We start from the raw sequence: 18,002 nt of genomic DNA, 5'->3' as shown, positions 1-18,002 counted from the left end.
TTTTGTCGGCCGGACCCATCACCCGGTTCCCATCCCACCCGGTTCTCTGGCGTCATTTTCAACACCGCGAGGCCCATCTCCTCGAAAGCAGGTCGACGCCAGGCAGCCGCCGCTGCGGTTTAACAGGTTTTCGGTCCCCCCCGACGCGACCCGTTCCCCTCCCGAGGAGTTTCTGGTGAAGCCAGAAGGGTTCGGTTCCGTGAGCGGAACACGCAACGGGCTCGCTCCCCTCACGGGGGTTGCTTCTGCAAAGGAAGGCTGCAGGAGGGCGGTTTCCCGAGGAGGTTTTATTCTTTCTCCGTCCCTCTTTTCAACCCCCCCGAAGAACAAAGGGCCGGAGGAGGAGGCTCACGCCGTGTGACAGGAATCCCGTGCGCTGTGTGTGTGTGGGGGGGGGGGGGGGGGTGTCCTGCTCCCGACCCGCCAAACTCTCTCAGACGTCGCCCGTGACGGAGAAGCCCCGCCGCGCACGCGGCGGCGCTTCCCGCCACGACGCTGCGCGCCCCCGCCGCGGAGGCGGGGGCGGACGACGGGACGGTGCGCGCCGCCGACGGCCGCGCGAGCCGCGGGAACGGAGCGGGGCGGCGCGGGGGGGGGCGGGCGCGCGCGGTCACCTGACGCAGCCGCCGCCGCGGCCGCCGCCATTTTGTGCGGGGGGTGTAAATGTGAAAGGGAAAGCCGGAGCGCTGCCTGCGGAAGGAGGCAGAGCGGAGCGGAGCGGGGCCGGGGCCGGGGCCGGGGCCGGGGCCGGGGCCGGGCGCGGCCAGCCTGTAGCCGGCGGGGCCGGGTGGCGAAGGGTCGCCGGCGCACGGCGGGGCTGCGGCCGCGAGGAGCCGGTGAGGCGGAGCCCGGCGAAGGACTCCCTCGCCGGCGTCGCAGCGGAGGGGGCTGCCGGCGTCCCTTTCCCCCCCCGGGGAGGCTGCGCTCGCCTCCCCGGCCGCGGGGGGAGCCGCTGCCCCGGCCTTGCCGCCCGCCCGCCCGCCGCGGCGGGTCCGCGGGGGGAGGTCAGGGGGTGAGGAGCCGCCGCCGCCGCCAGGGCCGCGCCGACGATGTCGGGGCAGTCGATCACCGACCGCATCACGGCGGCGCAGCACAGCGTCACCGGCTCGGCCGTCGCCAAGGCTGTCTGCAAGGCGACGACCCACGAGGTGATGGGCCCCAAGAAGAAGCACCTGGACTGTGAGTAGGAGCTCCGCGGCCGGACCCCCTCCCTTCGTTCGTTCGCCCGCCGGGCAGACGCTCTGAGCCCCCGGGGCGGCCTTTCTCGCGTGTGTCTGTGGTAAACCTGGCTGGTTTGCTCTTCAAAACTTATTTTTCGGGGGGGGGGGGGAGCTTTCTAACACCCCGTCGCGCCCGGGAAACAAAAATATTCCAACCTCGTGAACGCTTCCCGACGAGAGCTTCTTGGCTTGTGTGCTCTGGAGACAGCAGTGCTGCTTGTCAGTCTGGCACCTGGGGAAAAGGTGGGTTAAGCGGTGTGGTTTTACTGTTGTGAGCGAGAAGTTACGTTCTTAAGCGCTCTTCCGTCCTTCTGTGCATCTGGTGGAGTGCGGCCACTTAAGTATTTCTAACATTTCCCGAAATATCATAGCTTTCTGTCTTACGGCTCTTGAATATGAGGTAAAAACCCTTGAAGCGATGTAAAGGGAAAGGCAAGGGTGGACCAAAACATCTCTCCAGAATTGAGAGTATGTTGCCGCTGATATATTTAAACTTAATACGTTGAAACTCCTTTCTGTATACCACAAGTTGCAGAAAGCTACCCTTGATAGCCACAGAAGTATCAGTGGTGTTGCTTTGCTTCAGGTTTTAGTAACTGGATAGCAATTGAAGCTACTGTTGGACTGCTCGGAAATTCACTGAATGCTTCAAACCTTGTACGTTGTGCACTATACCCGTTCACCACCTATTAAAAGTGAAGTAAGCGTGTGTGTTTCCGTTAGGGAGAGGGAAGAAGATGTGAAGCTTTATGCTGGTTTCTTCAAAGTCAAGGGAGCAGGCTGGTGGTTCTGCAGGACTTGTTCAAGTTGGTGGTACCAAAGGGAGTCTGCTGTTCAAGCTCTTGGAAGAAGCGTATTCCGTTATATGGTTTGAGGATAGTTTGGCTTTCTGACGCTATGGTACTCGTCTGTTAATACAGACCCCTTGCGTGAGAGCTTTTGCTGTGGATCAAGTAGTTAAAAAGAACCAAATGTACGTCTCATTCGTTATTGATCTGAATGAGTGGAATCCAGCTACAGTAGTGAATATTGCAGCTACTGTGTTGAAAGTAAAAGCCTTAAAATTGGGTAACTGTCAACTTCTTTTCTTAAAGATACCTTTTTGACGTTACCTTATTTTATCTTGTCTTGTGTTCTGCCTGTGGTAGTACGACTTAATGAGGTAACCCTGAAGTCCAGAAATGGCAATGTAACAGGAAGCCAGAAAAGTGGTGACAGTTTGCTCAATAGTTTGAAAGCTTGTGAAGCTTAAGTGATGTAGTGTATTGTTTGAAAATATCCTTGAAATAACATCATCTACTGTAAGTTACCCTTGCAAAATAAGAAAATGGAAACCTGGAAAAACTCTTTCTCTTGAGAATAACAGAAATAGAGGTTGCCTTTTGACTATCAAATTTCTTTGAATATCTTTTGATACAAGCCTGTTTAGAGCTGTCAGTCTCCTGAAGGTCCCCTTCTGTGCCAGATGAGTTCTGTGTTTTGGTGTAATTCACTTTCTCGGGCTTTGGTCTAAGACAAACAAAAAGCTTGTTGTTCTGACTTGGTATCTGAAATCGAGGAACGTGTTTGCGGGGCGGGTAAAAAAAAAGATGTGAAAGATGGTACCACAAATATCTCTGTAAGGGGTTAAAAAAAAAAAATCCCCATGAACATTCTCCAGTCTTCATTGAGTATACCCAGGCACTGCTTTTCAAACATCTGCAAGCCTTTGCGTGGTGGTACTTATTTTTTCACTTGCACACAAAACTTACTTGTATTAAATGCAAGCAGGTAAGATACTAGTTTAAATACTGTAATCTCTGGAAAATTCACACAATGTATTTTCGAAGGTATGGTGCAAGTACTTTCCAATTTAAGTAAAATATGAAGGAAAACATAGCTTGGATTTAATGCAAAACACTGCTAGTTGCACTTTGGTCGCTGTGTGTGTGTCATTCAAAATGCTACACCATCTGGTATTACTTGTAATTGCTGCTCAAGAAAAAGCTTCACCAAGAATGTGTCTTTGAGAGCTGCTGTAGTTGTATCGGGGATCGTGGAGGAGTATCAGTTTGTGCACTCTATTCAGATTAATTCTTAAAATCCCCTTATTGCCAAGTTTCCTCAGCAAGAAAAACTATAATATTACAATACGGGTATTTACGGGAAGATGTTGCATGTGCAGATTCTTGGGTTTTGTCTGGCTACTAACTGCTGAGTAATGTAGTTGTATTTTTCTTGAAGAGAAAAACAAACAAAAAAACCCCACAACCCCCCAAAGCCCCCAAACCCTAAGCAATGTCAGTGGGAATACTTGGGGTTTCTTCCTTTTAAAGTAGGTCACGGTGTCCTAAATAAGTCAGCATATCTATTTCCGTAGTAGTTTGTAATATTTTAGGATAACGTAAAATGTTATACAGAGGCTGATCTTTTCTCTTAGTGGAGTACCTGAAGGTCTCATCTCTTCTTCCCCAGTGTGGGTTCTCTAACTTCCCCTCAGCCTTCTGAGTTTGGGTTGCAGTGGAGTGGGGCTAGATGCTGCTTTTGGTGACGTATCTCTTTTTGGCTAACTATTGAAAAGCCATGATAAAACAAGAATAAATTAAAGCTGTAGCCAAGATGGTAACTGGCAGAGTAGACTTGCGTGTAGACCAAAATTTAGAAAAATACAAACCCCTAAATTAATTGCATCTTAAACTTTCAAATGAACGCAGTAATAGAGGAAAAAACAACACCTATTCAACTTGTATACAGCCCACATAAGAAGCACAGGGGAGGGGAAAGTAGTTAATGTTACTCATCAAACTTTAAACTCCTGTACATATACAAGCTTTGGAAATCTTGTAAGAAGTGATAATTCCAGTACTGTAAAATTGTATTATGTAACAGAATTAGGCTCTTAAGCCTTTTGTTTTAGGAGAAAGTTCAGGTCTCCACAAAATCATCGCAAGCTTTAAGGTTTGCCAATAATGTCACATTATGACTGTCACAGGTTTGGGTTGTTTTTGTAGCTGCCTGTTCTTACTTTTGGCAACTAGAGCTCACGACTGTGGGGTGAATGCTGATGCAGTGTGGTTCTTGCAGAGATATGTAAGTTGTGATATGGTATGAAGAAACATTCTTGAACTCTCCCGCAGGCGGTAAGGTGGCTGTCTTTTAATTTGAAGCTCTTCAGTGATCTGTGAAGCTTTTCAATACAGTAATTGAGGAAATTTGACTCCAACAGAAAAATAGTTAATGTTTTTGTAATCTATAAATGTGAGTTTTATTTAGAAATTGCTTAAAGCTTTTTAAAAAACCTTGTGGGACTTTGTGTATCCTTGTTTAGTGCGGGACTGGGACAGAATAGCTGAATTGCTTTGCTTCTGATAAAGTAACTCTAAGTTCAGATTTAGCTATTATAGGGATGAAACTTAAAGATTGCTATCCAATCTGCACTACAAGAGCTCATAGGCATAAAAAATATTTGTATCAGTCAGGTGCTGTCTTTTATTTCAGTCTTCCAGCAAGAATTGTTGCATTCCTTAGGCTAGCTACATGGAGAAAGTTTGCTCAAGTGGCTCTTCTGTTTTCTGATCTATAGTTTAAGGTTCAACTTCCAAAAACAAAATGTAAATTTTTTTGCAAGGCTGCCAGGGTTAAGGAAAGTGGTCTTAATTCTTACATCTGTCTTAGAGCAGTTTCAGTCCTGTGACAAAATGGAAGAAAGATGGGAATATTAAATCATTATAGTTGTCTTTAACTTATGTATTTACAGTTCTCTTGAGGGAGATATTCTTGAATCAAGAAAATGATGACTTTCTTGTTTCTTGAAAGTTGAAAATTATGCCAGTTTTTATTGGTGCCTGGCTGAGAATTTTCCAAAAACCTGTGGGTTTTGTGGTTTGGTTGGTTTTTTTTTTTAATACCTGGATTTATGCATGTTGTTCTCCAAAGAGCTGTATGGTTTCATAGATGATGTGCCAGTATTTCAGATGAGCTGTGGAAGAGAAACCCTCAGTACTCTTCTAGGCAGTAAGATTTCCACAGCTCTTGCAGCCTGCTAGAAAATCCCTATGGTATTCTTCTGGTTTAAAGCTTTTTTTTTTTTTTCCCCTCCTGTGTGATGTTAACATGTTTCTAAATTCCATTCTAGAAATAGCACCACAGTTTCACTTGCAGTTGAAATGATTCCTCTGGGTAATTGGCAAAATGCTTTGAGTTGTAAAGTGTTTATATAAGTAATGCAATAAGAAAATGAGTGTCACTTGCCCTACACATTTCACTCCAGTTTTTGCTGCCAGCATCCATGTTACAGTTGCCCAACTGTCAGTCTCTCAGGTGCATGTGTTGCTTTATACTTTCAGATGTATGGTGTTAATAGCCTCTTCCTCCTTTGCTGCCAGCTGTAAGAGGTTGATACAGTTGTTTCTATGTAGATATTCCTATTGTAGACCTGGAAGAATCGTATTGAAGAAATGACACTTGGTTTTTTTATGTATCTCAATTGCTAGGATTCAAATGTGATGCTAACTTTATTATTACTAGTTGTAAAATAGTAATTAAAACATTGCCTTGAGTAGCATTATTAAAAAGTATTTTTAAACTTAGGGTTTTTGCAATACACTAGGAAAGTCCAGTTTTGGCCTATAAAATGCACTGAGATTTTTTTCCCACCGTTCATTCTTAGTTTAGTATTTTAGAGGCATTTTGTTTGCCTAAGCATGTGTTCTTCAATATTGGCAACTGTTGGCTTACGTGTTTCATAATGCGTTTCATTCAAGGAGATTTTGAAACCAAAGACCACAATTGTGCTAAGTGCCCTCAATAAAAATTGTCTTCGGGGGAGCCAGTATGTATCACCTTCAGCACGAGTCTAAAGTGCATGGCACTTGCAGCTCGCTCAGGTCCTCTAATCTCAACCACAGCTTGAATTAGACTCTGAGTAGCGCTACATATGTGAAATATTTCATTTTGGTTGCCTTTTAAAATGGTCAGGCTCACATCTTAGAGAAGCAAGTAGCGCATGCTGGAAAACCTTACTAGCACTTTCAAAGAATTACTGGAATTGCACTTTTCAGTCCCATGGAACCACACTTGTGGATTAAAACAATAACATATGAGCTTCTCAAATGCATCAGAGGTCTATCAACTTTCACTCTGTTACTGTCACTTGACAGAAGACTTCTTTTAGTCTTGTGTACCAAAGCAGAAGGCAGTACCAAAGCAGAACTACCTTCTGAAGGTAGACATCTGGATGGATTTTTGTGGTAGTAAACCTTTATGATGGCATGATAAGCCAAAGTTTGTTTTTATGGATGTGTGCCTTAAGGAGAGCTGATCAGTTACAGCATTTGATATAGTTGCTTACAGTAGGATTTCTGTCACGTTGTGCCTGAGCAGCACAGTAAGAACACATTTGATATCAGTGTTAGACATAATTATATGCAAGGGATCTCCCAGGTGTTCAGCATCTACTGGAACATCTGCTGGTAGACCTTAGCTTGAGGGAAGGTGACAAGATTGAAATCTCTGTGGAGAGTGCTGGCAAAATAGGAATGAAACTAGCTTGGCTAATTTGACTTGAGAGCAGAAAGCTTTTTGTTTTTAACCTGGGTCTTCCCTCCCAGTTTGTATGTGTTATTTAATAAGCACTGTTAATATTGAAAATCTTAAGCGAAAAGTTTGACTTGCTTAGTGGTCGTGTGAAGGAAAAGGACTTTGTGCAGAAATAATATTTTTGATAAGCTTATCTGTGTGGTCTTTGACCTCAGCAGATCAGTGGAAATTTCTTTAACTGTTACCTAGTAGTAATATTATAGATACTGCTCTGTGTAGAGTTTGTGGGGGTTTTGTTAGTTGGGTTTTTGTGTGGTTGGTTTTTATAAACTGAGAATACCACTTGTAACAGTTCTGTAACATTTCTGTGCTGTTTACAGATGCTTCAGTTACATGAAAAATACTGAGCAAGATCTAACAGCAGTGTTCTTTATAGACTGTTTGAATTTAGGAAGACTTATTTGCCTTACTATGTATTGAGAGAATTACTTAGAAATGTCATAAGAAAGTTCTCATTCAGTAGATGAGGCTGTTGAATTAAAATTCAAGTTTTCTCTATGTATAAATTCTGGAATTGGGAGTTGCTTCGATATATGGGGCAATAATTGTCTGTGGACTGTTTGGACTTCTAGACATTTGAAAGTACTTCATTTGAGACAGCACCTGATGATGATACAGCTGTGAGTGATGAGCAGCATCTATCAAATTACTTGGTTTTTTGAGAATCTTCACATTTGTAAATATTGAAATATTTTAATACTATTCAACAATAAGGTTTTGATGTATAGCTTGCTTAAAACTTTTCAGGATTCTTCTTTTTGTGCAGTTATTTCAGCGGTTTTGTGTGTTACTAATAAGGATGAAAGTTTTCATCCCAACTTGCAGGTTTTGTACATATTTAGAAACCTTTGACATCAAAATGAAATTAGTAACTTACTAGAATTTGCGTTTTATAGCTTTCTACCTCGACAAGTTACTATCTAAAACTCTTTACTCTGTTAAAATTACTCTGGTTAATAAATTATTCTAAACAGTGATCCTTAATCAAAGGACTTTATGTTCTTAATAAACAGATCTTTAATTAAGATACATCTGTAATATATTCTGTGCACTAGAACAGATATAAAGTCTAAGTGCAATATTTCTCTGAAGTATTTTGTCCTGAACTATCAATGTGTGATCTCTAAGTTCATGTTTAAATTGCTTATGGTATCGCAGTCTGTCCTCTATGTACTGCTAATAAAACAAATAAGTTGGCTGTTTCAGTGGTGCCAACACCTCAGCATTCAGTCGTTGCCCAGCTTCCCAAGCACCCACCCTTCTTCAAGTACTTACACAGACAAACCACATAAACAGCAATGCTGCTCTGCAACCAACAGGCTGCTCACAGACTTGGCTTAAATAAGAGGCCACAAAGGAAGCTTTTCAAACTAGATGTTTGTTTTACTGGCCTTGCCCAGTCCTTAAGGTGTACTTTGATCGCACCTGAGCCAAATTTAGCTCAGAGAGAGAATAAATGTCTAATGTACATGTCTTGAGGGGTTTAGAATAGCCCTGGATTCAGTTCTTTGCTATTTTCTCAGCAAGTGTCTTCACTAGCGTTTTCAGGCAGGCTTTTTTCCCATGTATCTGCTGGAGCCTGTTATGGTTTTGTACCAATACTCAGGCAGAGGCTTGAAGCTCTGTCTGTGACCTCCCAAGTTAATGTTCCACTACTGAGTTTATAATCAGTCTTGGACACAAAGAGCTTTTTTTATACAAAAGCCTGAGACCTGCCATGATCCACCACAAATACTCAGTAGGTTGGCGATTAGGTTATTTTAGCTAAGCTGAAAAGGAGTAGATGCAAATTCTTGCTCTTACTTCTTATAGAAAAGAGGCTTATTACAGGTTTGTAGCATCTCATTTGCTGTCATGTGTGTCAGTACTGAGGCTTAGGTAGAAGTTGCAGCGTACTTGCTGCCTGTTGATCTTGTGAGGTATAGATGTTTCGGCTTTTCCTTGCTTCTCTGATTTTCATGGATTTGGTTAGGCTGAGTGGCTTCAGGCATGGAGCATCCAGAAGGTCTACGCTGGCTTTTGGACAATAATTTGGGCATAGAGTTTCTACTGGAACAGGTTATTTATTGATGAGGGATTGGGACTCCATAAAATTATTGAAATGCCTGTGAAGTTCATACTTGGAGTCTTTCAGGAAAATGCAGTGAATTTGAGCAAAGAATGCAAAATTGTTCAGTTCTTTCTTAAACAAAGAACTGAAGTTAATGCTTCCAGTATGAATTCTCAATGTAAAAACACAAAATAACATGATGATCCTCTTTGAGCATACAACTCATTGTAATGCTTTGATTTTTTTTTTCTTTAATTTAGATCTAATACAGTGCACAAATGAAATGAATGTGAATATTCCACAGTTGGCAGACACACTCTTTGAGAGAACTGCAAACAGTAGCTGGGTTGTAGTGTTCAAAGCTCTAATTACAACACACCACCTCATGATGTATGGAAACGAGGTAAGACATGATTAGTTCTGTTAAAGCCTCCTTGACAATGTTTTAAATAATTGTCTTAATCTATGAAGCATTAGATATGTACTTCAGTTTCTCAGTCTTTGTTTTTTCTCGTCTGATGGCTGTAAAGTACTTCTCCAGAGAAGAAAATATTCCTTCATTATTTCAGTACCAAAATATATCAGTGTTTGCAATTTACCTGCAGGTATCTGGGTTGGGCTGTGAGGGAATAATGAGTGAGCCTTCTAGAATGAAGACTTGAAAAACTTCTGATGAGCTTTACTTCATTAGGGTATTGCTTATCAGTAAGAGCACAACAAAAGTCTTGTTAGAACTCCATAAATGTGTAGCCGATATATTAACAAATAAGAATACTTACTAAAGGGGGGAGGAATATGGTGACTAGAATATTTGATCTTGCAAATCATCATCTAATGGGCTAAATCTTCATATGTTGTTGCCATTAACATTCCTCTGAAACAGGTTTCTACTGCACTTAGTTCACTTAAATTATTTCATCACTGTTTATGAAAAGCTTCCCAGACAGTAACATGCTTCCCAGACAGCATTTGAAATGTAGCCTCTCTTACACAGTCCTTCTGTTAAAAGCTAAACTTTGTCTTGGTCAGGTGACAGTTTAGTCCTGAACTTGTGTGTAGTCATTCTCATAATAAGTGACTGTTGACTACTGGTAATATTGAAATGATTCTTAAAGGTACTGCTTCCAGCCATTGAACTGCTCTGAAAACTTAGTGTTGCCTCCTCTCTCCAAAGCTCTGTGACCTTAATTGAAATGACCTGTAAAACATAGTGTGCTCTTTGTTAACACTTCCCCAAGTTATTTATGTGCTTAAATTGTAGTTTCAACAGATAATAGGCTGAAATTAGAGGATAATACAAAGTAAAATTCACTGCTTGGTATTGACTACTTATTCCAAGTATAAAGCTAAACTGAATGCTGTAAATCAGTTTGTATATTTTATTCTCTCCTCTTCCAATACAGTTTCTATCTACATACTGAGACTTGAAAGGGGAAAAAAAGGCAGACAACTGAACCATAGGAAAAAAAAAAAAATCAAAACTTAGAGTTGTGCGCTATCAGTCAGTATCTGTTTGCCCATACAGTGTTTTGTAGTGGCAGAAGAGTTTAATTTTTATGTCTGTACCAAAAACTGTTCCTCAGCTTTGAATGGGTGCATTCGAAACTTGAAAAGGGTTCCTTTATACCTGCTGAGATAATGTGGGTGGTACGCTAGTTCTGTAATTTCAGGTGGAACATGAGTGTACCCCTTCTAATACACTAAAAGAGGCCTATTTCTTAAACAGATGAAAAATTATCAGATGTTGGACTTCTATTTTAAGTACAAGTAAATATAGCAGATGGTCAAAATATTGTCTGAGCAATGACTGTCTTGCAGTTTCTTCTGCATGACTACCTGTTTCTGGTAATGAAGCTTTGGGTGAAACAGATTAAAACTCCTCTCACCTGTGCATTGTGCAATGCAAGACCCCTGACATCTGGAGAGTGAGAGTTAGCCTTAGACCTTTTAAATTGAGATTCAGAACAGTAGCTAATTTTGAAATGTGTATAGACACCTTTTGAATATCACTGTTCTGTTCCTGATCATGTTCCAACTGTATTTCTTCTTCTGTATCTCTTTGAATGCAGTACTAAGATGTACAAAGACCAGGTAAACCGACTGGAAAACAGAATAAGAAGTTAAAACAGTGCCAGAACTATTGGTAGGCAAGCTGTGTGTTGTAGACTTGTGTGAACTCTGTAGCTATAGGCTGAGAACACATATGCAGTTACTGATGAGGTGGTACGTGACAAGTTGGGGAATCATTTGTGCCCCTTGGAAGGTGAAAGTACTGCTTTCAGTTTAAATAGTACTTGTAAGAAGAATTTTCTTGTTGCTGTGCTAAGCCCTCATTACCATTCCCAAAGAGCAGGTGATGTACTGAGCCTGACTGAAAAAATGCTAGGTTTTTTGGAGTGCGATAGTGCGAGCCTGGCAGACAGGTGGGTTTCCACCGTAAAGGGTGAAGGAACAGGCCCCTGTGTGCAATGGCAGCAGAGGGATTCAGATCAAAGATGTTGCAAGTTCCTTAAGCCGTACTGATCATAATCCTCTTTTATGGACTAAAACACATACAAAGAAGCAAGAAAGTCAAGAATTCTTAATTGTAGGAAATCTGTGTGGAATAGTGGCAGAGAAACTTTTAAGACTACCTTGCTATCAGGATGTGTTTGTCTCTTACTCTTGCGTTATTTATGGAGCCAGCTATTATTTGTCAAAATGTAAATGTGGTTTACTCAGATCACTGCATTATTATATGTATAAAAAAAAATATATATAGAATACATAATTATAACCCCAGTGCTGCTGCTCACCACAGTTCCAGAAGCATTATTGTTATTGAGTACTTTAAACTTTTTAACAAAGTCTGTCTCCGCCTTCTACAGCAGCAGTAGAGCTATGTAAACCTTGGGAGTTTGGATAATGCGAGTGGTATTTTTGGTTTGTGTTTTCCAGCTTGTCTGTTCTAAACTAAAAAGTTAACCTAAGCAGCTTCCTCTAAGATTATTAGTCTTTTAATCATGGGCTGTGATGTCTTTTGATTTAGTTTAAATTGATATTTTTGCCAAATAGGGTTTTGGATTTCAGAGGCTTTGCCAATCAGTGGTTTCAAGTTTTCCTTAAATTTTTTCCCTTTTAACTAATTTCTATTGTTCATAGAGTTTACTAGAAACAGTTACAAGGTAAGTGTAGTTTTCTTGTAGTATGCTTAAATGTTTTGACTCTCACAACAATGATATTCTTAACTTTTTCTTCACCAACAGCGCTTTATCCAGTATCTTGCATCCCGAAACACTTTGTTCAATTTAAATAACTACCTGGACAAAAGTGCCATGCAGGGTAAGGATCTTTCAATGAAGGAGATAACTCTACCGCTTTTTTTGCTCTGTGATAGTGCCTGTGTCAGGGCACTCTAGGAGACAAATAACATTTGAATGAAATGGTATTATGATTTGTATTGTATGAGACACCAAAGAATGTCCAACCAAGAACATAGACACAAGGAAAGCAAGGTTCTTGGTTACCTAGCCGAGTGCTAGAAATTTGTCTGTAATGTATGTATTATGTGCATACACAGCTGTACATTTTAAAAAGTGAACGCTTAACGCTGACTAGAATAAACCTGATGAATATTAGCACAATCATCTATTTTTGCCATTGTATTTTAGTGTCTCAGGAGTAAATGTTTACTGTTGAGGTGCATGGAATGGTAACTAGGATGTGCTGTATAAATAGTGAGAACTCCTTCAAATCTTTGAGAAGTCTTTTAATTACTTGCCAATGGTAGAAGACATTTTTGGGTCTTTATGTGGGTTTTGAGGCATTGCAGATAAGTTACCAAAGCCTTCAGCATTTTACTAGGAATACATTTTTAGTCAAATTTCAAGAACATCTTAAGAGCTGTTTGGTTCTTGCGTAATATTTTAATGCGTTTAGGTGTTTATTCTCTTAATTACCATGAATGCTTTCCTAATCTTAGCAAGTTGGGAAGAAACTGTAACATTACATCTCAAGGTGAAAAACAGTGAATCTCAAGACTCTGGAAAGTGCCTATGAAGGGCTTTTTATGCAATTTGATGTAAAATGGGCTAGTGGGAGAATAGTTCTTGGAAAGAACTTAAAAGAAACTGTACCCCTTCAAAATGTCTCACTTATAAATGCTTAACTTTTAGGCTATGATATGTCTACCTTCATTAGGCGATATAGCAGATACTTGAATGAAAAAGCACTTTCATATAGACTTGTAGCAGTTGACTTCACCAAAATGAAAAGAGGGTAAGACTGTTACTGCTTCTTTTGTTTGGTCTTTCATATTGGGGGGGTATGTGAGAAATACCAGTTGTTCCTGAGTTATCATAGGTTGGTGTTCCTTTGGGCCCTTTGAACAATATAGTGTTATTGAAACAGCATAATATGCTGACGTCTCTTGGTAACTTGTAAACGTGTGTATTTTACTCTGTAGGATAGATGGAGTGATGAGAACCATGAATGCTGAAAAGCTTCTGAAAACCCTTCCAATCATACAGAACCAGCTTGATGCACTGCTTGATTTTGATGTGAGTACTTTAAGCTCAGTGTTAGGTAACGCTCTCATTTTGAAGTGAAAGTTTCATTATTTTTTTAAATACTAATTTACTTTCTTATTGCTTTCTACACAGGCAAATCCAAATGAACTAACAAATGGTGTTATAAATGCTGCCTTTATGCTCCTCTTTAAAGATTCCATTAGACTTTTTGCAGCATACAATGAAGGGATTATTAACCTTTTAGGTATGTGAGAATCTTTTTAGCCTTTGAATTTTTGTGAAAGATTTCTTTCTTTCTTTCTTTGTGTGAACTAAAGAATATAGACAATTTCTGACTGCAATTTCCTAATGAATTGTCTCTGCTCCATTACCATTAAATTAAGCTAGTCTTAGTTTCAGTGGCAACTAGCATAGGTTTAAACATACGCTTCTACCTTGAAGAATACAACTTAAAGTAGAAATTGAGCTGAGAGGGTGACTGGTGAGGCTAAACAAAGATACCCTAAATGTGCAGTGGATAACCTCTGGCAGTTGGACGATAAACGTATTGGTGAGATACCTGGTATTTTGAGTATTTAGTATAGTCACAGTATGACTGACTTCTGGTTTCCCATACTTTCTTTATAGCTTGACTATTCAGTTTTACCTGGTACCTGACATGGGCTTAGTAGATGACATGTAGCATTTTTTGTTCAAGAGTGATGAGCTCTTAGCAAAGCCTTATAATGAATATTCAAGCAAATTTCTGAATGAAAACATCTGGTCAGTTTCTGTTAATCCATTAGTTTTTACTTGGTGAAATGTCTGTAAATATATAGGGCAAAACCATAAAAAGTGAAGGATGTGCTTGACACTCCTTTTGGTAGGTCAGTTCAGTATATGTACCAATTCAGTAGCCATTCTGTTGTCTTTTGGATGTTGAGCCCATTTACAAACATCAAAGTGTATTGATACAGGGTCTAAAAATGTAAATATATACCAGGAATATTTTCAAATGATAAAATAATTTGCCTCATTGCCAGCTAATAAGCTGACTTCTTGAAAATATTTCCCTAAATACCTAGTCTAACAATTGCAGTGATTCCCATCCATGCTTAATAAAGCTTTGCATTATATTCTAATGTACTGAGATAGAAAAATCAATGTTTTTCTATTGACTGCCTTATTACAAAAGGTGTCAGGTATTCATGTAAACTTTAAAATCTGAATAGTGTTGAGTTACTCCTGTCTGTTCTCTCCCTGAATCTTGTCTCGAATTAACTTCTATAATACTGTGTCAGCTTTCTGCTGGGGAGACTGTTACCTTACAAGAGTTTTATTTGCATCCTCAGAAAGATATTTTGATATGAAGAAGAACCAGTGCAAAGAAGGCTTGGATATTTACAAAAAATTTCTAGCCAGAATGACCAAATTGTCAGAATTCCTCAAAGTAGCAGAGGTAAATAAATTACATCTATGGAGAGGATATAATTTAGCTGTCTGTACTGCTACAGTAGTCTATATTCGTAATAACTTCAGAAACAGATTAATGTTTGCTTAACTTTGCTATACAAGGAAGTATTCTACAGATTAGGTATTTTAAGGGTTGTATACGCTTATTAACAGGAAGTGAGATTCTTGAGTATCCTTTTTATTAGCCAGACAACATAGTAAACTTTCTGAAGTGTTGTTACAAATTACATTTTGGACCATTCATGAATTAACTGAATGTTACAGTGTATATACAGTGCTCTCCTTTACTGTAACTGCTTAAAGTGGAGAAGTGGTTCCAGTAAGCAATGTGGGTGTTTCTAATGCTCCCCATAAGCTTTTCTGCATGAAAAAGTTAGGCTGGATGAAAAGTTGGGTTTGCTTTGTGGTGCGATTTAATGCACTTGTGATTTCTAAGGTGTGTTCCTAGTGAAACTCATACCAGTTCAGAAAGTTATGAATATCACTTTTTAATATGTTAGTTTCTATGTAGCATTCAGACACTACTGGTTTTTATTTTCATTGCCACTGCATGTAGTAATCTACTTTTTTCTTTTTTTTTTGTAAATCTAGCAAGTTGGAATTGATCAGGGTGACATTCCAGATCTTACTCAGGTCAGTGTACATATCATTGATTAACCCAATTATTTTATTCTTTGCATTTTTAAAGGTTGGTGTGTATCCTAGTAATCATTTATCTCGAATTTATTCTCTTCTGTGTATTTATATATGGGAAATATGTATGGTGACTTTTCCCATGCATTAACTGCACTCAGTACTCGCACTTTGCAGCTCTTAATAAGATTTTTTGATTGTTTAAAGCAATAAAACTCACAGAAAATATTTTTCAGGAAATTCTGGGTTTTACACAGAAGATTCATTGGCATGTAAGCCACAAGCATCTTGCCATGCCTTGAGGAAAACCTTCCATTTCACTATAACTTAATGTCTTTCAACGCACTTAAAGATTACAGTTAGCTAGTTCAGTCAAGAATTTTTTTCTTTCCCCTAAGGTCTGAATAGATTTGAAGTTTCTATATCAGCACTTAATGCTGGCTTCGATATTACTCAGTAGTAAGAAGGACATGCGCAATACAGGTTGTGTGCTGCAACATTTAGTCTAAAAGGTGGAATGCAGGGGAACACCTTCTAGTGAGGATAAATCGAGGGGCAGAAAGGAGGTGAGAAAGATGGTTTGACCTGGTGAACGGGAAACACTGATAGTGCACAGAAGGTCACAAAGTTATTCTGTGAAAGTTCTTTCAGTTCATAGGGACATTGTATTTCTAACCTAGGACCCACCTAATGGGAGACAGGTATTTGTTATTCTTTCTGTAGTGCAGAGTAACCTGATGGGTAGAATAAATGGCAATCTGTCAAGGGATTCGGGCACTAAACTGGAGTGCCTTAGAGGTTTAGAGTACTCAAAGTGTTTAAGTGGAGTCAGTGTGAAACAGTTAATCTAATGTGTAAGTATTGAACAGTCACATCTAATCCTACACTACCTTTATGAAATTAAATTTCATGGGTAAATCATGTAAAAAATATACCTACTGTGAAGATTTGCCAAAGCTTCATCAGTGTCTTTTTAATATGGAAATAAACCTAAACCACAAACTTCCATTGTCAGTGTTGTTCATTACTGCCTACAGTATGATTTCCATCTGAAATCATACATGTTTCAAAGCACAAATCTCTCATACTTGCTCCTAGCAATTAATATTAACCCCTTCAATAACTTCTAGTGCTTTGTGGTAGGAAAGAAATTTAACTGTAACCAGAGGGGTAAGAGCAAGTAGTTGAGTGAAAACAGTAGTTTGATGTTTTCTGTTGGTGTTTGATCCTAGCATCTTACTCTATCTTTTGATGAGTACTGCAATATTCAGCTGGTCTGTATTATGCTAATCAAATTATACTCAAGTCTGAAGTTATACTTCACTGGGTTTGCATGCACTTGTCCAGTTAATTGGGTCATAAGGTTCTTGAAAGCAGAGGCTTTTTATTTACTGAGAATAGGGAATTTAACTTCCTTTTGCTGCTTTTTATCTGAAACTTTCAGTGAGCAAATCCCTTTTATATCTGCTGTTATCACAAAATAGCTGAGCTATTAGGAAAAAAATGTTGGCTTAAGTGCACTTAGACATGAAAGGCAGTTCTCTGAACTGTGGTGGTAGATGTCAGCATCCTGTGTATTTTGGCAATTTCAGTGCCACTGTTAAGCATTCTACTTCCATAGTAAATTGCATGGCATTGAATAATGGTACATCAATTTAGTGCCAGATTAAAAGAATTTGCTAAAATTTCTTAATACTAGACTCTCACAGAAATTTAATTTTCAGTGTGCTTGTGTTTCTGCAATAAGTTCTTACAGGATCATGTCTTTTGTTTCTATTCTGGTCCACCATATTTTTTTTTTTTTTTCCAAATACTTTGTTTATGTTGCTGTGTATATTCTGTTCTGGGATGTGCATATTTCAGAGTTTCCTTAAGCTGTTCCTTAAAAAAACAATGGTTTTATCTCTTTAGAAGTTTATTATTACTGATGCTGTATAACCGTTTTTCTTCCTTGACTCTACTGTTCACACTGCTGCTGCCTTTGCCAGTGCCTATAAAGAAGATATTTTCCTTAGTAGGTGCCCTGTTTCACAACGATGTTGCTTACTTTCTGTTTATAGCTGTTACTATATTTCATGAATGCAACTGGATCATTTTCCTCTGTATGGATGTTAGTCTGTCAAATGTCTTTACATGGGGGGAGGGAAGCTGAGTCACGAAATACAGCTGTTTTCAAGTCACAATGTCTGTATTAGCCCAGGCATCTTTTCTGACATAAACTACTAAGATCTGTTCACTCAAAATTTTAATTTCTGTTCTGTTGGATGTCTGCAGCAATGACAAAATTCAGAGAAGTTACTGGTTTGTTGGTTTTAGGTTTTATGATTGAGGGGGTTGTTCTCTAGAGGGTTTTAGAAACAGTAAGTATAGAGTATGCTTTTCCATACAGGTAAGTTTTAGAGTGTCCTTGGAAAAAAAAGGAAGACTAGGAAAAACTTTCTGGAATTAGACTATAGTCTCCTGCTATTAAGATTATCTCTCTAGCTGTGTCATCATGCAATGCCTTTTGTGAACTATTGTTCCTCCCGAAAGGTAGAAGTATGGGGGGTTTTTGTTTGGGTT

General features: G+C 39.6%; 1 protein-coding gene across 4 annotated transcripts in view; it reads left to right on the top strand.

Annotated features, from left to right (window-relative positions):
* Window positions 1-637: 637 nt before the first annotated feature.
* The window catches only part of LOC104311397 (phosphatidylinositol-binding clathrin assembly protein), a 33,982-nt gene continuing 16,617 nt past the window's right edge, over window positions 638-18,002 (top strand). For 2 of the 4 annotated variants that reach the window (XM_069810992.1, XM_069810991.1), the window contains exons 1-8: window positions 642-1,179; window positions 9,108-9,250; window positions 12,093-12,168; window positions 13,002-13,104; window positions 13,292-13,385; window positions 13,488-13,599; window positions 14,687-14,793; window positions 15,399-15,440. In XM_069810992.1, the coding sequence (XP_069667093.1) occupies window positions 1,050-1,179; window positions 9,108-9,250; window positions 12,093-12,168; window positions 13,002-13,104; window positions 13,292-13,385; window positions 13,488-13,599; window positions 14,687-14,793; window positions 15,399-15,440 (807 nt within the window). In that variant the 5' untranslated portion in view covers window positions 642-1,049. Of the gene's footprint in view, window positions 1,180-9,107; window positions 9,251-12,092; window positions 12,169-13,001; window positions 13,105-13,291; window positions 13,386-13,487; window positions 13,600-14,686; window positions 14,794-15,398; window positions 15,441-18,002 lie in introns of all 4 variants that reach the window. The other 2 variants (XM_069810990.1, XM_069810993.1) reach the window with 2 other exon arrangements.

This window comes from Haliaeetus albicilla, chromosome 23 (assembly GCF_947461875.1).
Source record: "Haliaeetus albicilla chromosome 23, bHalAlb1.1, whole genome shotgun sequence".
In the NCBI taxonomy this organism is placed as follows: Eukaryota; Metazoa; Chordata; class Aves; order Accipitriformes; family Accipitridae; genus Haliaeetus; species Haliaeetus albicilla.
The sequence above is the reverse complement of the archived record's forward strand: the minus strand, read 5'-3'. Positions and strand labels throughout refer to the sequence as shown.